This window comes from Perca fluviatilis, chromosome 12 (assembly GCF_010015445.1).
Source record: "Perca fluviatilis chromosome 12, GENO_Pfluv_1.0, whole genome shotgun sequence".
NCBI lineage: Eukaryota > Metazoa > Chordata > Actinopteri > Perciformes > Percidae > Perca > Perca fluviatilis.
Genome location: NC_053123.1, coordinates 17,431,484 through 17,458,426, shown reverse-complemented (window position 1 = coordinate 17,458,426; position 26,943 = coordinate 17,431,484). Strand labels below are relative to the sequence as shown.

At 40.3% G+C, this 26,943-nt stretch overlaps 1 protein-coding gene across 5 annotated transcripts; it reads left to right on the top strand.

Moving 5' to 3' along the window:
- The first annotated feature begins 58 nt into the window (after window positions 1-58).
- ppp1r9ala (protein phosphatase 1 regulatory subunit 9A-like A) lies at window positions 59-25,837 on the top strand. Of its 5 annotated transcripts, none has more exons than XM_039819079.1 (20): window positions 59-173; window positions 791-2,888; window positions 13,360-13,492; window positions 13,818-13,938; window positions 14,351-14,455; window positions 14,799-14,934; window positions 16,779-16,937; window positions 17,085-17,138; window positions 17,559-17,788; window positions 18,076-18,172; window positions 18,269-18,395; window positions 18,580-18,731; window positions 20,610-20,925; window positions 21,009-21,066; window positions 21,155-21,226; window positions 21,655-21,856; window positions 22,391-22,435; window positions 23,379-23,495; window positions 24,189-24,374; window positions 24,610-24,768. In XM_039819079.1, the coding sequence occupies exons 2-20, from the start codon at window positions 957-959 to the stop codon at window positions 24,766-24,768; spliced, it is 4,401 nt and encodes a 1,466-aa protein (XP_039675013.1). In that variant the 5' UTR covers window positions 59-173; window positions 791-956. The 5 variants fall into 5 exon arrangements, with proteins under 5 accessions (XP_039675013.1, XP_039675012.1, XP_039675014.1 ...); XM_039819078.1 differs by having other exon boundaries at window positions 101-263; XM_039819080.1 differs by lacking the exon at window positions 59-173 and having other exon boundaries at window positions 957-2,888; window positions 24,610-25,837.
- The last annotated feature ends 1,106 nt before the right edge of the window (window positions 25,838-26,943 follow it).

The window sequence follows — 26,943 nt, the reverse complement described above, 5'->3', positions numbered from 1 at the left end:
ACAGTCATAGGTTACAGTCCTGGAATGTGCGCGCGCCCCCGATTCTCTGTGTTCTCGTCGGCAGCGGGGCGCGCGGCACAGACAGACTCGTGTGCGCGCGCAGCCCGCGACAGGTCTGTAAGTGCAACAAGGAGGAGGCAGGAAAACGCTGCTGGAGCAGGGGAATGATGGCGGTGAGTAAGAAGAAGGGACAAGTTTGATACTGTAAAACTGGGACATTGTGGGTCATCTTTCGGCGACTAACACGATGAAGCAAGTTGGAGGTAAGTTGTTTACTTTTGTGCTGTGTTGTGTGCATAGCCGGAGTTAACATTTTCAACGGCTCGTACTTGAAATGCCACAATGAATTGTTCAGACTGAGGCAGTAACGTCGGGGCTGTGTTGAACTGTTGGCCCAGTAAGTTCAACTTTGTTTCGCCTTTTCTTTTATCTGGGATATAGCGTTACTAACAACACTAACAACGTTTAACCGGTTGAACTTAGTAGAATTAAAGTACATAGCTAGCTAGCTGAAGTTACTTTCAATTAAAAACATTTTTTGTATAACGTCAGCTAACGTTAATGGCAGGCAACCATCGAATGCATACAAACGCTACCTTCTAACTTAGCTAGCTACTACTTACAGTTCACGTTAATTTTCATGTTCTAACTTACTTTTTCAGGCTGTTTTGGTTTGCATACAGAAAGATATAATTATGTATTAACTAATTTTAAATAATTGATCCATGGTAAGATAGTGGTATATCTGATCTCTGTATTAACAGATTTTACTATCCATTTCTCTCCTTAGATGACTTCGCTGTGAGTGTTTAGTTGAGACAACTGTGCTCCAAATAAGCTGCGCCGGACCCATGGCGCTTGCGTAAAGTTGAGGGATAATAGTTCACCAACAAAACGCATCAGTCTCACCAAAATCGGCATTTCTAATAGGGCTGAAATCACAAACAAAAGCAAAAATGATCAAAGCGGAAAGCAAAGGAGGCGAGAGGACCTTGAGGAGCGCATCCCCTCACAGAAATGCATACAAGTCTGACTTCCACGCCATTAAGTGCTCTTTTGATGGGTCAAAGTCCGACGGCGACTCATATGCAAATGGTTCCAGTGACACCCGGGAGGACTCCAGGGGTAGGCCTTTTGGGACCAGAGTGAACAAGATAAAGAACATATTCCTACAGATGGATGGTCAGCAGCAGGAATGCCAAGAGGGCAAAGTGACTTTAAAGCCTGATGTGTCCCCAGTGTCCCCACCAAAGCTGCAACTTCCAGTCAACACTCACAGAGTTAACCTCAGCACTGCCACAAGCCCAGAATCACTCAATTTAGATAAAACACCCAAGGGGGAAGATGTTGAGATTGACAAAGTGGCTTTGGCAGAGAAGTTTTCTGTGACCAGAAAACTCTTTGAAAGGGGCATCAAAGAGCAGCCTGCAGCTGAAAAACAGTCTCCAAACAGAGTAGTAAATCGTTTGTCCCTTGGAAGTTCCTCTGATGAGGGGAAAAGCTCAAGAAGAGTATCAGGATCCTCTGAGACCACTGTCAAATCAGAGCAAATTCCTACATCAACAGTTAAATGTCAACTGGATGAGAAGGCTGATAGTGAGAAAAAGCATGTGTCTAGAGTGTCATTGAATTCAGGACCCATGTCCAAAAGGTTGGAGAATTACATGGCCGAGAATGACTCGGAAGACAACAACACAGCTGCTGGAATAGGAGGAACTGTGTCTGCTAAACAACGGAGTACCACTGAAACCTTACTGCCTTCCTCCCCAACAAGTGACAACTTACAAACATCTACTTCTCCTGTTAAAGTTGCCACTAACTCTACCACTGTGATTGATGCCACTAACAAAAATACATTCCAGACGGCGTGTGTCATTAATAAACCTACATTGTTGGGGTCGAGTATTAAACCAACATTTCCAGTTACCAATGCAGCATACAAATCTAATTCTCCAACAACTGATGCCACTCACAAACCCCTCTCGCCAGAGCCAACAACCCCGGTTAGCCAAGGCTACAAACACTCCTCATCATCCAGTGATGGATTTAGTAGGACATCTGTTGGTGGGGATGAAGGCAAGCCACATAGTCCGCCCCCAGGGGATGTGAAGCAGCCTCCTCCATCAGCTGGTGGGTTTCAGAACACCAACCGGGATAAATGCCCGGAAAAAGCCAGAAGTAATGACAGCATGGTACATAGACCTACCAGGGACAAACCATCCAGCCAGACCTCCTCACTGGACTCCAGAGGGGTGGGCGTGGTACGGGCAGAACTGGTTGTGGTTCAGAATGAATCCTCAGAGAGTGAGGAGAATGATGATGAGAAAGTTGAAGATAATGTGTTTGAGGAACAGAAGGTGCAAAGCCCCAAAGACGACCTACTAACAGACCTGAAAAGAACCTCTCCACCAGAAAAACACAACTGCAACCCTGCTCATCATGTCTTAGCGAGAGATGCCTCAAAAGAGACCCAAAGGATAGCAGAGACTGTGGAGGAAGGTAGAGTCTTTGAGGACAATGAGCGATTTGGGTTGAAAAGGGAGAGACAGGACAGTTCAGTTGTGAATCAAGATGGTGATGATAATCGTGAGGAAGATGATGAGGTAGCAGAGGAGGAGAGTGAACTGGAGGTGCAGGTGGGCCATAGCGTCCTGAATAGAGCCTCACCAGTAGTGTACGGTATTGAGAATGCAGCATTTGTGGATGACAGAGATGTAGACCAGATCCTCAGGGAAGAGGAGGAGGAGGAGGAGGAGGAGGAGGAAGAAGAAGAAGAGGAGGAAGATCAAATGTATATGGATTATGACGACTGTTATGAGACTACTGGTCTGTCGGATGAGGAGCCTCCCCCAAAGAGGAAAATCAAGTTCTCCACAGACCCCATTCAGGTTAGTAATTTTTGTTGTGTTGTTTACATCTGACTGCGATGTTGCTGCTCAACTCAAGTACCTAAAAACGCATTGCACAGCACCCTCATTATAAACCACCGTCTCACTGATTCAGCAACCTGACCTAGGTGTTTTCCCGCAGACACAAGACAAATTAGCGGAGGCTGAAAATTAACAGTTTTGTTGGGCATGTTGACATCACAGCTGCTGCACTGCACTGTGTATCATCACCCCAGTTCAGAAAATGTAAACTATGGTTTATTTAATCCTAGTGACCAGGGAGGCAGGTATTTTTGATAACCTCATCACCTGGTGCATTAACCCTGCAAAGAGATCAGGAGGGAGAAAAGGAATACAGAAGAATATAACTAACAGAGGGCAGCAGTGAGGTAGATACATGTGAAACTTTAGACTGTACAGTAAAAAGTCATTGCCACCCCTGAGTTACTGCACTGCATGGCTATTTTTTACTGATTTAGAGTGGTTCCCCTCTCTTAGTAAATCATGTGTTGCACTCATGAGGGACTTTTCACTTCTCTCCAACATGGATTTGAGGAATTCAGGGATTTTATTCACCCATATGATCTCTTTTACAGACCAGGCTATGTTATGGTACTACACTTGGGGAATTCCTGATTTTTAATGTCCATTAATTTGTAAGGATATGAAGCTGTGGGTGGTGATGGCGCAGTGGATAGGACACATGCCTTTGGTGTGGGAGATCTGGGTTCAATTCCCACTGTGATATATCAACCAATGTGTTCCTGAGCAAGACACTTAACTTAACCCACTCCAGAGGCGTGCAGCCTCTGACATATGTAGCAACTGTAAGTCACTTTGGATAAAAGTGTCCGCTAAATGACATGTAATGTAATGAATCTTTTCTCTGAATTCCCTCATGTTGATAGTGGCTATTAGTGAGAGGTTTAATATCTCTTCATTGAGGATAGAAGTCCTACAATTGGGTTTGTAGAGTTGGGTTATTATTTATTATGTTAGTATATTGGCTACTACTAATTTACAATTGGTCAAAATTTTTTGACTTTGACAGTTTTTGAAAATGACTGCTGGTGCTACTATCTAATCTTGGCTAGGGATTTTCCGAATGGTCTATGTACAATTAGCATAACCAATAAATGATTTGTTTTATCCTCCCTTAAACAAATACATTCTGAGAAACAGACAGGATCATACTGTAATTTTGCAGTACAAAATTCCCTGTAGTCTCATATCATGATATCCATAGTACATATTTGATATATCTTCAAGCTTAACAGTTTTGTAGTCCAGCTGGTGTAATCTCTTTTTGTATTGCCACACATCATGTTTTGTAAACAGTAACAGTGCTTGTTCAAGGGTTGTGATGGAAGTGGAGGGAATATATTTTACAATATATATTCCAACAATCACCATATCTAACATTTTGCTAAATCAGGGGGGAAAATCACTCCAGTGAATTCCACATAGCTCAGTGTTTATCCAGGCCTTAAAATGCACTGTTATCTCAGGGTGTGACCCACCCCCAGTCATCTTGGCAGGGGGTCCTGGGAGAGGGGACCAGAAGCTGACCTGAAGTGGACACAAACAAAAGTGCGCCTCCTCCGCCCAAAGTGGAGCTATGACAAAGATAAACACAGCTTTATAGTTCACAACAATATGCTAGACTGTGTCACCTCTCTGTTGCAGTTCACATACTGCTCATAACCATGAGAGGGAGACTTTATGCAAAACAGATACAGCTGACACATGGTTGATTTGTGAGCTAGTATCAATTAACATCCCCAGGACTGAATGAAAGACACTGTGTACCAGTTTTTCATAACGTATCTGAATAATGTGTGAAGTGCAAGCATGGCAATGGGAATGTAGGGCTGCAACCAACATGATTCAAAATCAATGAATCTGCCGATTTTCTTTTCTCAATTAACAGATTAATGATTTGAGCTATAAAATGTCAGAAAATTGCATTAACATTTCCTAAAGGCCAAGTTAATGTCTTTAAATCACTTATCTTGTCCAACCAACAATGCAAAACCCAAAGATATACAGTTTGCTATCGCATAACACATAGGAAAACAGCAAATTGTCATAGCTAAGAAGCTAGAACTAGGTAATGTTCAACATTCATGCTTAAAAAATAACTTCAGTGATTAATTGATTATTGAAGTAGTTGCAGATACATTTTCTGTTGATTAAGTGATTGATCTACTTGTTTAAGATCTACTGAAATTATCAAAGTGTCGATGATCCTTGTACCTCGTCATTCCCATTACAAAAACCTGCTTGGTGCATGGACTAATAGTATGTAGTAAGCCGATTTATACTGAATATTATTTGGTATGTACTATGTTCAAAGAATTCAGACATCTTTTTTCCCCACTCCCTAATTTAACCTCCAGGCTGTGAGTGTGCAGATCCCCAGGGTAAAGCAAAGGATGTATCGGTATGCAACAACAAATGAACAAGTGTAAGGTAAAGATAAGTAGCAAGTCCAAAAATGTCCAAGCATTCTTTCAGGTTTCCAATTAGCTTTTTATATAATTGCATGAATAAGTGCATGCAATGGACAGGCTGGAAATAACAGAGATTTTTCAAAACAATGACCTGCGCTTGGATTAAAACTATGGGGTCAGGGTTACGTGGTATGCGGAATGCGTGCGTGTTAGCCAATTAAGTCACACCAATGTAGATCAGTCAACTTTTCTACCTGTGGCCTGGCTAACAAAGGCCTCCCACTAGCACTGCATCATTCTCCACAGTCTGCTAGTCATAGCTGACACTGGGATCGAGCACACTTGAGTTGTAGCTAACAAGGAGAGAGGAAGTGCTTTGTGCTTCTGGCTCACAACGGGATTAGGTCCCTACGTAACTCGAGTCTTCTTCACAGAGGAGGTGTACTGTGTGGAAGAAAGGTCCTCTTTGTGAAGTAAAGGAGACGTGCAGTTTCAACATGGATCACCCTTATCCGGGTTGAAAAACAAACTTGGTTGAAGAGGACTTTCTAAGGCAGTCAGGATTAGTGCACACAGTTTCAATAATTCCTAACCGTCAAAGTCTTGTGTCAAGCCAAATATTGCATGTTTATGGTTGCTAAATGCATTGAAAGTACTTGGTGTATTTGCATTGTGATAAAAATATTCAAAATGTGCAATGTTAGAAAGAAAATAGCTAAAATGAATGCACGGTGTTGAAAATTTACTGCAATTATTTTATGCATTATGCTTTGTGAAATGATTCTTCATCTATGGTAACAGACTCCCACTTTGTTAGGGCATAGAAATGCTGCAATGCCATTGCTGCTTTGTCGGTATATAAGTTTGCGCTACCCTCTGGCTGTATGAGCAGTATAAATATTTGGTGTTAGTGAGGAGGTTGTTTCCTCCTTCCTGCAAATAAAAACCAGGCCTGTAATGTTAGTGTGTCTAGGCATGTCCTTAGCCAGTGAGACTTTTAAACCTTTGATCACTTTTTTTTTTTTTTTTTTGCAGTTTACAGGTTGGCATATACTGGAATTCATTTTAACTCTAAACCCTATAGTTTTGAAAAAAGCCCAGAGTTTTTGAATGATTAACTCTCCCCGGTGTAGGCGTTTTATCTGCTTAGGGACAAAGACTTTTTCAGTGTAGTTATGTGGGAACTCGAGAGGCTGTCTTGGGTTTTGTGTGTCATGTTGCACATCGGAACAGGGGTCGAAAACCAGTTTACCATAACAGAAATAAAAATGACTAAAACCAGGATCTGCACCTGCTGCTTTGCCCCACCCTTGCAAAGTCACAGAAAGTACCACTAGCTGTACCACCATTATGCCTTCTGGAACACACAGGGTGTGGTAAAGGATTGTAGAAGTTCATTGTAACTGAAAGTATTCAATTAAAGCTATAGTGCGTAGTTTCGGTCTCCCCCATGAGGAATTCTAAGCAATGACAACACCACTGTCGGCGCGTCCACATAATACAAGCCTTCTGTGACCGTGTACCGCCCCCAACCCTCCCCCACGCAGTTACTTGTAGCCGAGAAGGACACGGAGGATTAAAAAAACATGATAGACTCTTCATAAGCGGTCATTATCTTTGCTCGAGTTTCTGCGCAGGAAAGTCACCGGACGCCACAATCTTCTGAACATAGCCATACTGAGAAATACAGAGTTTTGTGGAGCTGATCGTCTTAATTAGCTTTGTAGCAACTCACTTGGCAATGTCTTGAATGTAACGGACGTTCATTAATATCAAAAAGTTACGCACTAAAGCTTTAACTATCAACAACGTACAAAAATCTATTTTTGGCATTTGTGATTCATTTGAGAATCATGGAGGGTAAGAATCACGATGATTATGTAAACTAATATTTTCCCCCACCCCTATTTGCTGGAAAGTTAAAATTGAATTACAGCAGGACAGAATCCTTTACTCTTCTATCTGTGTTTCATGTGATTAGTGAAAAGCAAAAAAGGGCATACTCCACATTTGGACTCTGGCCTCTGTTGCAAACCCATCCCATAGTGTTATGCTTTCCATTTCCTATCTGTGATAGGTCTTCTGCTGGCCAGAGGAATGTGTCTGACAAGACTCCACCCTCATCCAACCAGCAGACAGGCCCTCCCCTTGTGGGATTGTGAGTTCCCCCCCAGCCACCTGGACAAGTGGGTGACTATCAAACGAAACAGGGTTGAATACTAATGCAGTCAGCTCAATACTGTTCATTAAACAACTTGGCATGGGATGAGTCTTGGGCTGATTGTGATTGCCTTAAACTCTTTCATTATGTGTTGATTACAGACATACACATTAGCAGATGCTGTGCGTTTTCACTGAAAGTTAACAGTTATTGTGTGTTAAAGTTTTCAGCAACCCTTGCAGGACAAGAGTAGCTTTTATGGGATATATATATATATATATATATATATATATATATATATATATATATATCTCTCCAACCATAATGGAATCATATTTTCCAAAGGACTGCAAACAAAAACAGGTTTATATATATATATATATATATATATATATATATATATATATATATATATATATATATATATATATATATATATATATATATATATATATATATATATTATATACCGGTTCCTACGTAAACGGACCGGATTAGAACGAAAATTTCCGCGCGGTGTGAAGCGCGTGTCCGCGCTATTCCCCGACATGCACTCTACAATCACTGCTGATAGACGGCTTTTTATACACGCTCTGAAACGGACGTAAAAATATCACCCTTTCTCTGTAGTCTACCGTTAGCTAGCTACCGTAAATGTAGGCTACTTTTAAAATGGCATATTTTCCCTCTGGGCTCACCAAAACGGACGTGAAAGCATATTAACCAGTCACTGACTGCACGTGATCGCTAGTAAACATTACACTTACTCTGCTAGTCTATCGTTCAGGACAAGAGCCTGTAGCCTGGTGGTGGGGGAGGCGAGACAGCCTCCCCAAATTGTCTGCCCTTTCAAACTCATACCTGGGTGTGTACAGACCTCTTGGACACCGTCTGAGAGAGTTTTCTCCTATGCAGTAGGCCTACATGCCATAAGTCAGGAGAGGTGTAGTGTCTTGCCAGGGAAGGCAAATATGGTCATTTTTCTGCAAAAGAACTGCTAAAGTTTGAAGCTGGTTGGCATACCAACTCAACAACATTTATTTTGTGGTTACTTGTTAATAGTGTAACTGTTATTTGTTAAATTATTGTAGTTGTGTGTTAGGTGACTTAGGTTTACTTATTATATATTTAAGTACTTTAAAACGTTAATATATTGTTAAATTTAAATAATTTTCAATAAAAAAAAAAACTCCATTAAAAAGCCTTTCTTTTATGTCATTTTTCAGTTTTTCAAGAATCTGTTTAGGAATCGTTTTAAAAGTACCGGTTCGGCATCGGAATCGTAAAAATCCAAACAGTACCCAACCCTAATTATGGTACTCTGCTCTTCTCAGACTCCACCTCCTCCTGCTGTAGGTCATACATTAACACGTAAAACATAACCATTGTAGGTTCAGTTACAGTTTATGATTGTGAACTTAAAGTGTTAATGATTCCAAGGGCATGCATACAGGAAGTGCTACACTACATAAGTTGACACATGATCTAAAAATTGGGCCCCATGCCTTCTTCCCTAATTACTCTTATGATCTGCGCCAGACCGCCACCCCTGCCCCAGCTCGCTCACACAGCATTTTTGATTTGTTGTCTTTTTGTAAGCCCGCGCGCTGCTTACATTAGGAGCTCCCCAATCCAGTGGTCAGCCCTCGTTTTGCACTGGCAAGAGATTTCTCTGAATTGCCTTTCCTCGCAGCTGCTGACTCATTTCCCACATTGGTATTCTGTTTTAGGGAGGGGAAAGATGGGAAGGGTTTCAGTTTGGGTGTGGGCATGTGGCACATCTGTGCATGTGAGCACACATAGAAAGGACAGACCACTGCAGTTGTTGAAGATGGATGAAAGGCCCACACATACTGCTGGGAGCTACAGTGTTGGAGAAAATGAAAATATGAAGATGGCCTAGCTGTCAGTTGACCGACATGAAAACCTCAGTGATTGCAGTAATACTTTAGGGGGAGAAATTGGCATTAAAAGAACATGTTAAATACCTTGTTGTGTATAAACTTGAGGAGAAATAGTTAGTTATTCTTTGGTCTCTCATTCTTGTTGGGGTCAGTCTGCCTGATTAATAGTTGAGTGTTTTGGTTTAAGCTGATGGTGGACTGGGCGGGCATGTGCTGAACAATAAAGGAAAATGGCACTGGTTTGGTCTGATAACTAGAGACCGTGTTAATAGTGAGCTGTGTGTAAGGCTTGTTTGTGAGGTAGAGGCAAATAAAGAGATTGATTTCTGTCTTTCTTGCAGAGAAAACAGTGGTTGAGTGATTAGGTTTCAGCAAAGAGCAGAACATTATTCGAAGAAGGCCTGGTAGTCCATGGCAACAGGAAAGTAAGACTTTGGAGTCGTGGGGGTGAAGGGGGGGGGGGTGCCAAGCTGACTGCTGCTGCTCAGCTAATGCTGGGGCCAAGGATGCAGTGATGCCTACATTTTCAACCCTTAATTACAAAAGTCTCCAAAGTCTAAACTAAAAAGCATCTTTCACCCTTAATGAAATTTCGGTCTGCTCTGTTCTGTGAATCCAATTTTAACTTCTAAATTAGAAGTTGATAAGCTTTGTCAGTCCTATTTATAGAAGTGCTTTCAAGCTTGTTGTTCAGAGACATGCAAAATAAGTCTCAAGATGCAAGCAGGAAAAAAAATTCTCAAGTAGCTTGTTGAATATTTAAAAAAGTTTTCAGTCTTCTTTAGTGCTATGTGCACTGACCTTGCCTTTGTTTGATAAAGATAACGCAAATCTACCACAATATATGGGTCATAGATTATAAACCTATGGCAATAAGTAAGGAAGGACGAGGATTCAGACAGAGGAGGCCCCATGAATAGCATTCCTGCCTGTACCACAGAGCTGCAGTAGTGTGCATAATCCTCAAGTTTCAAATCTTCCTTCATTTGGTTTGGAAGGCAACGTGAGAGAGGTACCTGCAGGTGTACCAAATCAGTACATGCACGTCTTGTTTCCAAGATAACAAAATATGATCCCACTTAGATAAATGTGTTTAAAAATCAGGATGTTATAGGACAGAAATAGTTGTAGTAATTCACTAACAAATTGAACAGAGTGCTCAGTGAGGCATTCTGGAAATTTACTATCTGCACTCTTTTGGGCTACATGGTGAGGAGACAGAAAGACAGAGGGAAATGGAGATTGTTTGTGGTTGATTCCCCAAGTCTTGACACGCTGCAGGATCAACACCACAGTTGTCCAGATTGGAATTGTTTAGGCCTACTTGATTATGACGTACTGTCCATACTCATGGCAAATCAGTCCTGTAATCCTATCTATCTGTCACCACTTGTTGTTAGATTGTTTTTTTATTGTATTAACCACAACCTGGGTTGCACTCTTTATATCATGGGAGAACAACTCAAACATTTGTCACAGGGATTAGTGTCTCTGTTATCCACGGTTGCATACTAGAATTCAACACACCTGAATGCTCAATGTTTGCATGTAAGCCCATATCCATATTGTGTATTTTGGTGTTCATTAAGACTGTATACAGTTGTACTTGTGGTCCTTTGCTGTAGAGTTTATTAGGCTCTACATAACATGCTTAGTGAATCATTTGATTGTGCAAATTCAAGATGCATTCTGGGTTGGGCTTGGGCATGCTTTGAACTTGTGAGTGGGATGGAGCAGTAGAGGGTGACGCTTGAGGCTTATAAAACTTTTTAATATATTTCTCTTTTAGGCCATTCATAAAAAAGATTCAATGGAATGAAGCTTAGCAAGAGTTCAATAGGAAGACTTCTAATTCTTTCCTTTTATTCATGTTCTACCTGCGGCTCATATCCTTTCCTGTGTCTTCCCACTTTCCTCTGTTTAATTTCCAAAAGGCAACTCTTCTGTTTTAGTTATTAACTCAGTCTGCACCACCTGGACACTGATGTCAGCATCCTGTCGCAACCACCACCATTATGATCATGACTCCACCCAGATTAGGACTAATGATGACCAAGCAGGGGGTTTATGTTACAATGTTGGGTTAATCCCCATAATGAGGCATTAGCCCGTGATGGTGTCTGCCAAGCTCCAATTTACTTTTTAACAATGCTTTATATCTATAAACTAGTCTCTCATAATTGAGCTCTCTGGTTCTTCTCTCCCTGTCATATTAGGACTGTGTTAGATCAAATGCGCAAGAGCCTGACTAGAGCTACAACAACTAGTACAACTAGTAATGCTGACGAATAATCATTTAAGTAGTTTTTAAGCACACAAAATTTACAGTGGTTTAATTTGTTGGTTTCTTATTTCTTTATGTTGTTAAAGTGCTCATATTATGCTAATTTTCAGGTTCATAATTGTATTTAGAGGTTATATCAGAATAGGTTTACATGGTTTAATTTTCAAAGAACACCATATTTTTGTTGTACTGCACATTGCTGCAGCTCCTCTTTTCACCCTGTGTGTTGAGCTCTTTGTTTTAGCTACAGAGTGAGACATATCACTTCTGTACCGTCTTTGTTGGGAGTTGCACATGTGCAGTAGCTAGGTAAGGACTACTACCCAGTCAGAAGCAGAGTATGAGGGCATGCCACGCTAGCATCTAGGTCGAGCATTATAATGTGTGTTACAAAGTGACGCATGTTCGTCACGGTAGTAAAGGCTGGACTACCATAGAGCTGTTTGGAGCTTTTGGTGAACAGTGTTTTCTGTTGGAGATGGTAAGTCCCTTTGGGGTGGACTTTGTTTTTTTCACTTTGTAAACCTATTAAAGATATAAAGGAAAGGGGAAAAGGCAAGAAGCATAATATGAACACTTTAAGTTAACAATCTTTGTGATTTGCCACCTTGACCTTTGGGAAACAGTGAGTCTGCGATTTACATTTTTTCACTATTTTCTGTATTTTTGTTGAATCAGAATAATCAGTAATCAAAATAATAGTTTGCTGCAGCCCTGGTGCTATTTTTGTCTCAACACCGCATGAACTGTATCTACTCTTATTACATTGTAGTAATAACTGAGTCACTACAGATGGTCATCCCATCCCATTTCATGCTGAAAAATTGTAATTCTCACTTTAGCTTGACCCCGGGAGTGTTTTTCTGATTGGATTACAAATACCATTTCTGTTTGGTAGTATCTGTGCTATTCAATTTAAATAACCCTTAGTGTTGTTGTATGTAATAACCCTTAAGGCTGGTGTTGAGTACTGGGTAATACCCAGTGATTGAAGGTTAAGGGAGTACGTTTTTCTTTGTATTGCTCTTTATTATATTTCTTTTTACTGTGCTGCTGACAACTTGCCTCCGAACATTGATCTTTGCTACATCCACTGCTCAACTCTCCCCAGCTGTGCCCTACTTTCCACGCTGCTCATGTTCTGCTGTACTGTGTGTATGTACTTTATAATTCCAACCAGAAAAACGGCCTCTGGGACACAACCAAGAGCTTTGCGGTTTCTGCCTGCAAAGTTAACAACTTCTTAAAACTCTGATAAAACTCTCATGACTATGTCTTGGGAATGCATCTTCTGCTTTAGTGTTATTGACACTTGATTTACATCTGTTCAAAAATGCAATTGATAAATCTTTCATTAAAGACACAAAAGATCACCCAGGAGTTGACAGTGCAGTCATTACAGTTAGATAACTAAAGATCATTCAGTAACGCTTACGCTTTAATTTCCCTAGTAATGTTCCAAAATATGGAGTGTAATTCTCCCTCCCCAATGCTATTTCTCTCAAATGAAAAATGTGTCCTTTTTCTGCCTGTGAAGATAATTTTCCTCTGTCTGCGCAGATCCTGTAGATACCCCTCAACATAAGTCTGTCTGATGCTTAACTACTTGGTAAAGACATACAGAAGGTGGTATACTGAAGCTATGCACTTGATATTTTGACCAACACAGGTCTTCAGTACCTTCTCCAACGAGGAATATGATCGCCGCAATGATGATGTGGATCCAGTCGCAGCGTCTGCAGAGTATGAGCTGGAGAAGAGAGTGGAGAAGATGGATGTGTTCCCTGTGGAGATTGAGAAAGGTGAGTTTAGTAAACACTGAAGGTGCATTCCTACATGTCAACCAGCAACCAATGAGAAACATTTCATAAGGGGAAACCTGTTTTCACCTAGCTGCACATAAAGCACAGCCCTACAAAGGCAAACAGTAATGACTTTGTGTATTTAAAGAATTAAGGGCTGTGACAAATGCTTTTAAATGGTACACAGTTACTGTTCTTAATCCTTATATGTAATATTTATTATATCTTTATATGTGTGAGTGTCAACGGCATAAGCCTGTGGAATTGAGCCTATTTGTTGGTAGTTCTTTCTACCCACCCTTTTAACATACTTTTTTGCATTCAGGAGACAATGGACTTGGCATCAGTATTATAGGAATGGGAGTGGGAGCTGACCAGGGTCTTGAGAAGCTGGGAATTTTTGTGAAAACCATAACAGAGCGAGGAGCAGCTGAAAACGATGGACGGTGAGTTAGAGCACTGAAACCTGCTTTTTGCACAACCCCACATTTAAGTCTTGTTACAAAAAATCCCTGATAATGTTTTGTATACAACAGAAACATGGTACACACACTCACTCTACACTGCACCACCATAACAGTTTTTAATGTCACACTAGGAATTGCTCATATCCCTCAGGGCCCAGTGACACACAAGACACAAACAACCAGATGTATTTATAACTGGACAAGGAAGCTAAAAAAACTAGTTGATACTTCTGTTTCCCAGGCATTTTTAGATTTGCTTTATTGCCAGCTACATTGAGGCTACTGTATTATTTTTTTTCATTTGTACTACTATTCTGAAGGTGGTGCATAACTCTTTGCTCATAATGCTTTGAAAATCTCTCCTTATAATTACTATCTTCTGTGTCTCTAGCATACAGGTGAATGACCAGATAGTGGAGGTGGATGGTATCAGTCTGGTGGGTGTCACCCAACTGTTTGCTGCAACAGTCCTGAAAAACACCAAAGGCACAGTGAGGTCAGCTCAAAGCCCATCTCCTCAACTTCTAAAATCAACCTTGTTGATGACAAGTGTTCTCAGAAATAAGTGGTCAACAGTCTTTCAATCTCCTGAGACTCCAGAGGCCATGAATGAGTATTTTGTATTTTTTCGTTTAAGTGAAATAGGCAAAGTATTGTGGCATGTAAATGATTTTGAGTGAAACGCCCACACATGATGTGGTCGGGCCTAAACTGCATCTCAAAATTTGCATTTAGCTATAACAAGTAAGACAGGACAGAAGCTGCAGTGAGGTATATTCAGGAAACATGCAAACTATTCCATTATATGGGCCAATAACACATTACATTCTAAAAAACAGCTTCCTGATTGGACGGGAGAAGCCAGGGACGCAAAGTGAGGTAGCCCGCCTCATAAGCGAGACACTAGAGCAGGAGAAGAACCAACAGCAAGAGCAACAACACCTGGATGACCCCTATGAACACTCTACAGAGGAGGTGAGTCAGGACTTCATTAGAAAGCTCAGTTGCTGTTCAACCTTATACCATGTTCATGTCTAGGGTTGGGTATCGTTTGGTTTTTTCGATTCCGGTGCTAAATCGATACTTTTAAAACGGTGCCGGTGCCTGAACCGGTACTTTTCAATAAAGTAAAAAAAAAAAAGGGTAGTAAACAACAGTCAGTGACTTGTTTATGGCTAAGGCCATGGTCAAAATTAAAGATTTAATAATAATGTAATAACTATAACAATAACAATAACTTATTTCACCAGTAAATTGCTGTCGAACCCCAGATGGGAAAAGGGTATTTTACAATTACTGTGATTGCACCACGAGGCTGTGTTGTTTAATTCCGACAATGGCGCTGCAAGTGAACGCACCGTCTGTGTTGTTTAATTCCGACCATATAAACATACTGTATATCTATGAATTGCGACAACGGTAGCTGCTGCTGCGCTGCAGTGCAGACTGTTACATCCCGCTGTTGAAGTCCTCCACAGTGAAATACAGTCACACTTTACACTGTTTAACGTTAGCTGTCAGCATTTTACCGGTGTTTAATCCAGCTGCTAGCTAAAGGTAGGCTAACGTTACATGCTGTCAGGTGTAGTGTAAAGTCAAGCACCGAAATGAGGCACTGAAACTTTCGTTCTTATTCGGTCTCATTACTACCGTTTACGTCGGCACCGGTTCCCTATTGGCACAGTTTCGGTACCCAACCCTATTCATGTCATATGGGATGGATGGGAAAGATGGAAAAGATTTGTGTGTTAATGACTTGCGAGTGTTCACGTAATCAAGGCAGTTGTCTAATTAAAGATCTGGTCATGTGAGGAGGGTTATTATGGTAAACAAAAATGAAAATAAGTAGTGAAAAATTATTTTAGTAAACTGAAACTAAATAAAAACTGAAACTATATTGCCAGGTTTAAAAAAACGAATAAAAATAAACATATCATTTAAGTTTTGGACTTGGCATTCCAGGAGATGGAGCTGTGCCATAATTGCTTCACATCGGACAATAAAGTAGTGCAAAGGTTAAACATTATGGCCATTTCTGTACAGTTCTCCAACAGTGTGTTTTGTATGTATATGTAGCTACAAACTTCTGAGAAATTATATCTGGCCCTGACAAAAACAAACCAAAACTAAATAATTCTGAAAACTATGTATGTATGTAAGTATGTTTGTGTATATGTATGTATCTGTGTATATGTAGTGTGGTTTTCAGGTACTTATTAAGTGCCCATCCAATACCCGAGATTCGAGAGAAATCTGAGTTTCCTAGTCATAATTACAATTTGGATGTTGATGTGAACGCTATTTACAAGTCGGATACTCGTAATTGCGACTACTCCGACATAACACGAACACGGCATTCGCCCCTTTGCCACACCTAGTCCAATCCCGCTCAGCTCAACCAGGAAATGAGCAGCTGGCTGTGAGAAAGCCATGTGTCACCAGTCTGCTGTGTTGGAATGTGTTCAGTCAACCGCTGCCTGTCTGCCAGAGTTGTGAAATGTTTGCTTTCTGAAATTCAAGCAGCCCCAAGCTCCTGTTTTTTACATAGAGAGACTGGACGGAGGACATTTGAGGGATTCACTGGAGCAGACAAAGATTTAAAAAGAATGTTGCATAGTGAGGAAGTGGACACCATTTTGAGTGGCTGTTGAACCAGCCCACCCATGTTTGGTTATGATGCATTGATTACAATGTTCCCTTCAGACTATGGTGAACTATGCCACTGGGAGTGTTGTTGACACACGCTGAGCATGTTCCTGGGCATACAGGGTGTGCCAGTGTTTGCAATATGTGATGCCATGTGTGATGTCATATTTCAGGAGGAGCGCTATGAGGAGGAGGACGGAGTGGATGAGAGGATCCTATGCTCTAATTTCTCTCCAGGGCAGAACGTAGAGCTGTTTCAGCTGCCTGATTCAGAGGCTTTATTTATGCCGAGCAACATGGACAGCTCTCAGATGGTCTTCAAGTTCAAAGAGGTATCACCCACACCATGACTTTCAGTCTTGTGTGATTTAAAATATATATCTAAGTTTCAGTATTTTGTGTAGACAACAAACGATTATTAATAACATACAGTAATGGATGTAACCAAATCTTTTTTTGTTCTTGCTTTTGTTCCTTAGTTGCAGCTCAAGCACAGCATTGCTGCAGCTGAAATAAATCAACTAAAGGAAAAGGTATCATGGAGATGAAATTCACATTTTTTTTGTTTAAGATATTCAACATATTCACATAACACACAAGAGAAATACATACAGTACCAGTCAGAAGTTTGGTCACATTTTCTCATTCACTTGACCTCTTGTATTTTTGAAAATTGTGGTTTCTTAGCAGCCTTTTAGCTTCTGAACAGTGATGATTATTTCTAGGATCCTTATTGAAAATTAGCTTCGATAGCCTCTTGGTAGGCTGGACACTTAAATTCTGTTGTAGGATGTGAAATATTGATGCATTTACAGTAGGTTGTTGAATAAATCAGGGTTCTTTTAAATTACTATTTAATACTACAAGTATAACTACAAGACTGTCCAAGGCCAGTGGCCCACCTGCAAATTAAATTTAGCCCACCTAAGTAACATGTCACCATCTCTGTACAGCTAAGGGCTTCTGAGGAGGACAGATCATTGTGGGAAGCCAGGGAGTCTGCACTGGAGCAAAAGATTGAGGATAGCAACGACAAAATCCTGAAGTTGGAGAGTTACTGGCTGGAAGCCCAGGGTCTGTGTAAGACTGTGAATGAACAATTAGCTGAGTCTCAGGCCCAGCATGAGACCCTGGACAAGAAGTATAACAAGGCCAAAAAACTGCTCAAGGACTACCAGCAGAAGTGAGTTTTTCTGGAGCTACACAACCATGCACACTGTTGGAGGGCTCAATGCCGTTAGATTCAGTGATTTACTCAAGTAAATACAATTCATACAACACATTTGAAAACAACAAATGTTGACCAAATAAAATATTTTACATCGATATTAAATATTGGTAAACCAAGGTATAAGCTCTGATTTTCCATTTTATTTTTAAAATAAGTGGTTTAGTGATAATCACGAAAAATAGAACGCGTTTACAAGCTAAAGTACTGATGGGAAACCACATTTCATGTTTTCTCCCCAGAGAAATAGACTTTGTGAAGAAAGAGGAGGAGCTGAAAAGAATTCTAGATGAAAAAGACAAGTGTTACAGGGAGCAGCTGGAGAGCTTGCAGGACCGGGTAAGACCCCAGCTTGAAAAATAAATGCTTATACAGTACACCACAGCAGACTTGCTAGAGACACTGAAACAAGCCCAAATGTTGTTTTGTCCACAGATAGCTGTCCTGGAGTCCAGAGGGGCCTCAGATGTGGAGCGTCAGAGTGGTCTGGACTCAGCAGCAGATAAGAGATTAATTGGCCAAGATCCAGTCACCAACACACAATCTGTTGACTCGCTACTAGGTACAAAGGGTTACAAGAATTAAATTGAATTTAAAATAGAAGTACACACGTCCCACTTTTAATGTGTGATCCGTAAAACATTGACAAGGAAATATCATAAACTCCTGTGAGCGTGGTAAATAATTTAAACTGTGAACAGTGTCTTATGACTTATTTGGTATTTGTTTTTTTTTCTACTGTGTAGAACAAGGCTGGAGTGAGTTGGTCCCTGAGACTGAGCGCTTGGACACCAGTGCACACAGAGCAAAAGGCCTGCTGGCTCAGAAGGCCAAACGTCAGCCTCCATCTCGGAACAAACTGAAGGAGAGCCTCGCTGTGGCTTCAAGTCACTCGCAGGTCAGCCAGCAACAGCTGATAGTGATACCTTGCTATGTTGTATGAGCATGTAATTGGATTGAACAGTCAGCCACCTGACGCCAGATGTAAGGTATGACATGAAACCTGGAACCCCATCAAGGCATGTTATACTCAAAATGCTATCTTGGATGTAAAACTAATGGTGACAAAACACCCTGGGTCTCCCTTTTATAGAAGAAGCAGAGCACTTATTAACTAGAGTAATATTTAACGTTGTGTATAGAGTGTGGTCTAGACCTACTCTATCTGTAAAGTGTCTCGAGATAACCTGTGTTATGATTTGATACTATAAATAAAATTGAATTGTATATGAGTTGACCCATCACAGTTAAAAATGTGGGATTTTATGCAGGGACAGTACAATTTTAGTGCCATTTATTCTGTGGCTAATCTGTCTTCTTGCTATGTTAAAGCAAAATGTAGAAAATAGTGCTGTCAAACGATAAAAAAAAAAATTTAATCGCATTAATGTAATAGTTAACTCGCAATTACTGTAATCTAAAATTGTTATCTATTCTAAATGTCGCTTGATTTCTTTTTGTCCCATTTAATTTTTCTCATTTTAATGCTCTTATCAACATGGAAAAGTGGATAGGCTTGCTTTGTGCAAATGTTTTTTTTATTGAAAACAACATTGGCATATACTGTAGTGTTCAATTTCACACTAACATTCTCACTTGGAGCAGTCATTCACAGTTTGTTCTTAGTTGTGGTATCCATGTGCTTCTGTCTGAAGTCATCCATTGTTGCCTGGCTTTGACGAGGGGGCGGAGAATTCGCATTAGAGCTGTGTGCTTGGCCATCAAGTGGTATTTCAGACTGGACGTGCTGCGATGATAGCTCAGTTCACAACGACAAAACACACAGATCACTTTGGTCTTGTCAATGGAACCATTTGACCATTCCGAATCTTATTGGCATCCATTTCGGCGTATCGCGCTCGCCATCCACTAGGGGTGGGAATCACCACAGGCCTCACGATACGATATCATCACGATACTTATGTCACGATACAATATTATTGCGATTTTAAAGATATTGCAATATTCTGCGATATATTGCAAATTATTACCTTTTTTCCAACTTCAAATTTTTCCAAATTTCAAATTATGTTCCCAAAAGAAAACTGTCAACATCTGTTTTGTCTAAAAAGATAAATTTCTCTGTTTGTTCATCTCATTTCAATTGTATTGCTGCAAAATGGGATTGTCAAGCAGACCAACACATATACAATAAAAGATCGATACTTGGCGTCTGTGTATCGATACAGTATTGCCACGGAAAATATTGCGATACTATGCTGTATCGATTTTTCCCCCACCCCTACCATCCACTCAAAACGTAACGTTAGCCTACTACTCTTTGGCTGGCTCGCAAACCCAAACAAGTGTGTGCAGCGTGCCTGTTTTGTTTCCAGTCTAGCTAGATCCGGTGTGGTGTTGTAGTTTTTCTAACGTTACTAGTTGTTGCAACAGCATGTGAAAAAAACTACAAAGTTTGCTAGGACAAAAAGAACGTTAATTTCGCGATTAAAAAAATTTATGCCGGTAAAATGGGTTTGCGTTAATGCCGTTAATAACGCGTTTAACTGACAGCACTAGTAGAAAAACTTCACTGCTCTGCAGCGCTTTCCCTAAAAAAAACGGAACTGCCTTAAGATACTCACCAGCTGTTCTAAAATACAGTAGGGAACCTCATTGAGTGTCTTTTTGCTTTAACAAAACAGTAATGCACCTTTTTATAATGTGTTTGTATATGACTCAGCCAATCCGAACTGAAGAGCGGTGGTTTCTGTTATAAGCTTTTATCCCCTCTTCCTTGCATTGTCCTTGTAAATAATAAGCTTTGTCCCCTCAGGAAACTGAAGAAGAGGAGGAGCAGGAGGAGCAGGAATCTCCCAGGAGGAGGAGGTCGATCCAGGAGAGCCTGTCCCTCCCAGTGCCTGTCTGCTATCCTGGGAATGGACAGAAAGATGTTCCAGGAGAGAATAAAGATGGATCCAGGAGTCAGGCAGAGCTCTCCAGCAGCCCATCTTTGTCACTATCACAGGGAGACAGTGTTGAAAGCAGCGGAAGTCCTTCTTTTTCCCTTCCAAAAGACACCTTGTCGCCACATTCCCCCTCTGGATTCATGCACAATGTCAAGAAGAGGGAATCAAAAGGAAAGAGCAAAGGTATGGAAGACCAAAATGTGATGGCTGCAATAGTAATACTTTCTGTTGCATTGTTACGTAGTCTGCTTATCGTTTTATTTCAGAGGAGCTAAATGAGGCCTCATCAGCAGGAAAACCTAAAAGACGATTTCCAGACTTTGGGTAAGTCTCCATAGTGATCACTGTTATTCGTCTCCAAATTACCATAATTTTTGCACAAATGAAATTTTTTTTTACTGGTCATTAACAGAGGCCTCCGGAAGTCAGGTGGCAAAGGAAAAAAACACGACAAGGAGGCGATGAGATCTTCTTTGGACAGCAGGTACGTTCAACTGTGTTTAAATCAATTAAAAGGTAACAAATATTCCAAAGATCTGTTTTGGTTCTTTTTCATGTTTTGTAAAACATTTTTTGGGGTTATTCATTGCTACCCATGTTGCTGTTAGTGTTACAACTACAGATAGTTGGCTAAATTCTTTTTTTAAACTGGAATATTAATGGAAACAAACATTACTCAAACAAACAAAGGCTTGGGTACAGTAAATGGCTGAACTCCACAGAGACCTTGACTGCAGTATTGCTGAATCTGTTACTCTGTGGATGTAAATATTGAGCTACACAAGACCAGCTTTTTACTTTCTTATTGCCGAATCTTAATATAGTTAGTTTTTCCTCATCAACACATCATGCATTAAGCTGTCACATGTGTAAGCCTGAGTTTAGATAACTTCCTATTTCTCCAATGCCCAGGGGATCAGCAGAGTTACTGGAGGAGTCTGGAGGGAACCTGTCTCCTGCAGATTCAATGACTTCCATCCCCACCTGTATGCCCTTCTCCTGGTTTGGAGACAAAGACAGGGACAGAGACAGAGAGCCCTCCTCTTCCAGCAGCAGTCTGCCATACGCTGCAACGGAGACCAGCAGTGAGCAAAGCCAGGACCGCAAGAATAAGGTTTGTAACTTGTAGCATCCAGCACAACGTCGATAAGATATTTAGTTATATAGTATTGAGATATGCCATCAGCAGGGGTCACAAACTTGATCCCCTTGGCCAGCTGCAGAACAGTCCTTGTCTGTCTTCTCATAATATATTCCTATCTTCATTGATAGAGTAAAACTAGTAAAAACTTAATGGCAGGCAGTTTCCAGGCATGTGCCGTTATTGACCAGTTCTCCAAATAAGCTACACGATGCAAAAGCTACAATAACTGGATCCATATGTTGGCCATTAGAGAGGCAGCAGGGAAGGATTTGGTGGCTTTCCAATGAGTTTGCAAATAGTGACACATCAAATGCATCCAGTGAAATGCATGGCTAACTGTCACACAGGCGTCGGGCTGGTGTTCCCACGATGCTGTTTAATGAGTTGAAGACACGGGCTGAATGATTACTAAGGGAAATGTTTTGGTTTTGGCATTATGGTACTTTTTGTCAGTGCTTTGCTGCCTGGACATTTATCTCACTGAACCGTGTTTCCTTTAAACAGACAAATCTCTCCTGGTCCTCTTTATTCAGTCGCTCATTAGATTTGGTACAGTATACGCATCTTTGTTTTACCTTTTTGATTTTAAATGCCACAGTAGAGCATTACTAACATATTGAGTTCTGCGATTTGTAGTTTCTCACCTCAACACATCCTATGAATAATTTCTTTTTAACTGGGTATGTGGTAAACTGTTATCTAATTTTCCTTTTATCCACATATAGAAAGCCTCGTAGCTTGTATTACAGGAAATGGATGAAGCCAAAAATAGTTTCTAGGGCTTGTTGCACCAGCTAATCAGAAGTTTGATTGGAGATTTGTGTGTAACGTTAACACTAACTGCTACGTTTTAACTAACTTGTATTGTGCAACCTGAGTGTTATTCTTATGCTACATTAAAATTAAACTGCATATGAACTTGCACATAGCTGGTGCAATAGCCTGCTGGTCTGGGTAATATTTCCCTGATTCCAAATTTAACCCACATTTGTGTCTGAAAACAATTCCCAGTTTAACTTTAAGACTACATAAAAAAAAAAAAAAATAATGACTTGATGAATCTTTAATCTCATAGCACCTACTCAACTAAATGAAAAACCTTACCCCATACCTGAATTGGTTTGTGCTTTTCATTAGAAGTAGTATGGCTAGTTGTTGTAGTTTAGAGGTTGTTGATATAGTTTTGGTGGTGGATTAGTTTTGATCACCTTGATTTTTGTTGTTGTGCTACATAGTAGATCCTTGATCTTCTCCCTTTTTTCACATGTCGAAGATCAGTCACTCATTGCTCAAATCAATAACCTGGATTGCTGCCACTGTAATCATAGTTTCAATCATTAACCATAATACTTTCTGTCATTATGGGAACAGCACTGCACTTACCCCTCCCTCACACCTGTAGTGTTGTATTTGTTTGCTTCTCCAAGTGAAGAACTGTTGTTTGGTGATGTGTTGCTTTAGTAAATGCGTTCCTTGTTTCCACTTGTTCCAGAGTTTTTCAGTCATAGATGATTCTAGCCCTGCCAGTCCCAGTTCAGACATCTCTGGGTTAGTTGCTGAACCCAATCTGTCTGGGCGCTCACACACTTTAATCTTCTCTTCCAGCGAGGTGAGTGCTCTCCTTGTTGCACAGTCACAAAAGCTGTGTGGGACGCCTTGATGCAGCTGAAAGGGGACATTCTCAAGCATGCTCTTTGTGCCTCCCCCCTTTCATAGCTGAGATTAAATCGTGAATGCAGAGGAAATAGAATAGAGATGCATGTATGTTAAGCTATTTTGTTTTGTGTTAAAACAAGTCTTGTGGCTTAGCTTTTCTTAAGTCAGCTGTGATGTTAATAGTTTGTTTGTACTTTTGCCTCTGTTAAACCATCAACCAGTGCTTAATGTTCATTACAAGCTTTGGCAGACCACAGACTGTTGACTGCTCTGCTGCCTGCTCAGTGGTGTTTCAGCAGCCTCATTCTCTGATATTACAGTTTCCAGTGTCTCAGTCAATCTCAGTAAAACATACAGTATGAAGACGCACATAGACCTGCTTCTAAGAATGTTATTGGTATTTGGCTGTCATTGCCCACTTGTGTTCTTGGTGCTAGCTTGGGAAATGTGTGCACTGCACACAGTTTTGTTCAACAGAACTTTCACTACATGTTCTTTTTGTTTGTTGAATATATATGTCATTGGCTTTACTTTTTTATTCTGGTCCGTTAGCCTCGCACCCTCACTAAGTGGAACTGCTTTTCTGCAATCTCTCCACCTATAGAAATAAATGTACGTATTTGTATTATCTGTGTGTCTTATGTAGACTTTGGATGATGAACCAGCTGCAGGAAAAGAGTATCATTGGCAGAACCGGCCTGTCTCTGAATGGACCAATCAACAAGTCTGTCACTGGTTGATGGGCATGAATATGGACCAATACACACCTGAATTCACAGCTAAGGGAGTGGACGGCCCGCAGCTCTTGTACTTGGACAGTGACAAGTTGAAGGTAAAAAAAAAATAAAACTGCGTGGTGATGATAATTAACTTAGAATTACCTGTATATTAATGGAATGATGGTTTAAGATTGATGGTATAATTATGTTGTTTATTTTTACTTTCTTTTTTATTATACAAGGCCTCTTTCATTGCAGTCAAGCCATGTCAGCCTTTTACTGCCACCTTGTGGCCAGAATATGGTAGCATTATTATTTTGCCCTAAATCTGTGCCCTTTTTCCATCAGGCACTCGGTGTGTCAAGTCAGAGCGACCGTTCAACTATCAAGAAAAAGCTGAAGGAAATGCGTAAGGCCCAGGAGAAGCTGGAGAAACAGAGAGAGAAAAGAGAGAAGGAGGTCCGACGCAGCGGGAGACTTCCAGTCAGTACTGACTCTGTCTGCTGAGCAGCTCTGTTCTCTGATTTCATGCAGCTCATAAAGTTAATCACTGGCAGAACCCTGAGCAACCCTTTTTTTTTTATACTTTTGGTCCCATGACGTTCATGTCACATGGTTTTACCACCAACAACCACCGAACATGGCTGCCAGGATCATAACCTGTGCCGACTGAGGTGCCAGTTGTGATTTATGTTTATACTGTAGCTCCTGATTGTTTTCTCATCACTGTTCTAACAAACTTCAGCTCAAATCATTTTAACAGAAAGATGGGGAATGTCAAATTTTTTGGGTATGTGACCAAAAAGGAATCTTTTTTTACCACTAGAAGCTATAATTACATTAAAGTCTGTTTTCAGATTGAATGTAGTTGTTGCAGATCATGCACACATTTACCTATGGACATTAAATGTATTCTGCTTTTTCAACATTTTATATTTTTGCTAACCTGTTTCTATGTACAACTCTTCTGCACGAACGGTTATTGTACAGTTCAGATAAAAGCACTATATTTGTCTTTTAAGCTTCAATGGGTGACAAGGTTTAAATGTATAAATGTTTTATACATGTGCTTATTAACTGCATATCTTTTTTTTTTTTTTTTTTTTTTACTTAAATACCATTGTTCATTTTATACTATCTAAATTTTTCTACTAAGTAGAATAGCTAGATCGTTGTTTTTGCTGAATGAAAAGCAACAAACCATTCAAGTAGGGACGAGGTGACTGCTGCTTCTGCTGTCCCTGACTCTGGCTGTGTCGCTGAGATGGTACCATGATGCTCCATGTAAATACACACAGCATGCAGGTCTGCTACACAGACACCTCACTGCTCCATTAGACGCTCCCATGTGTCTATGACAAGGACTTGTGTGAGTCGGGAGCACAGCGTCGTGTATGAATGTGAAGCTGAACGATGAGTTGTTCACAGCCAAACCCAAGTGCTTCCTTTCTTCTTTTCACGCACGACTCCATGTTCTGTATACAATACGACATGTTGGACTGCAAGAAAATCATGTTTTCTGAATCTGAGAAACATTTCTTGGTACATAAGCATCAATAAACTAATTTTTGCCTTATGTGGTGTGTTTGTATTGTGTTCTTCCTCCCTCCTTCAGTTAGTTTGCATTTACAGCGAGCACCAGATAACTGCAAACCGGTAGGTTTGTATATATTGACAAGAAAACTACACCAGAGAAATGAAATGAAACACATTCCTATAAAGTAGTCCTGTAATAAATGTTTTATTAAACTACTTAATTTTTTTTAGGCTGTAGCTTGTGGTGTTTTCATTATACTGCCAGGCTTTTTTCATATGTTTGCTTGTCCATATAATGTATGTAGTCTCACCAAAGACCTGAGTCAACAGACCCAATAACTAAAGAAACTTTTTTTAAGTGAGGTTGTTCTGATTGCAGGGCTGTTCTCTTGTTCTTTTAACATTGTATGATTGTCTTGTCCCTCAGTAATCAATAATTGATTATGCAAGGCTTCTGTCAGGAAGCATTTACTTTGTGTTCAGTCACTTAATTTGCCAGACAAGCAGTACAACTATTTGTGCTGCTTTTACACAAAGTCTCACAGGATTCTTTAGATTAAATGTAATATTCACTTTTAAAATACATTCTACCCTTGACGCTGTTAAATCATCAGAACATTTTGCAGGTGCAAATTTCACTGTATTGATGTTGCACCATTTAAACAAGGAGAAGGCAGAAATCTGATCATCAGTAGCATGATAACCAGTGCCATCCATCTTTACTTCACTTACAGGAGATTTCACACGAATACAAATCATCTCCCTTTTTGAAATATTTATTTTTCACTGAACATGATCCATACAGCATAACTGCTTCAGTGTAACATGGGAGGTATTGATTATAGTTTATTTACCAGGACGGGTCCTTAAAATACCACAGCAGCCCAAATATTTTGCTCTTGTACTGAAAGTTTTACAACTCATGAGAAAAGATAAGCACCTTGTTTCAAATTAACTGAGTTTCAGAAGAAAACTACATATGTTGCAAACCCAATTAGTCATATCAGCCTACGTATTTTCCTCCAGCTTTGTTGAATTTCAGATTCAGTTTTCTTGTTAAGTAAAAAACAGGTGCAAAACTTAACTATAGAGATGGCAAAGCAATGTTTTTGATCACGTTGCTTGTATACATCATCCAACTAAAGA

Coding starts and splice junctions, on each gene's coding strand:
- ppp1r9ala (XM_039819080.1), top strand. CDS start 957: ATGATCAAAGCGGAAAGCAAAGGAGGCGAGAGGACCTTGAGGAGCGCA. Junction 21,227..21,654: donor AGATCTTCTTTGGACAGCAG/GTACGTTCAACT, acceptor TCCAATGCCCAG/GGGATCAGCAGAGTTACTGG. Junction 22,436..23,378: donor TCAGTCGCTCATTAGATTTG/GTACAGTATACG, acceptor CACTTGTTCCAG/AGTTTTTCAGTCATAGATGA.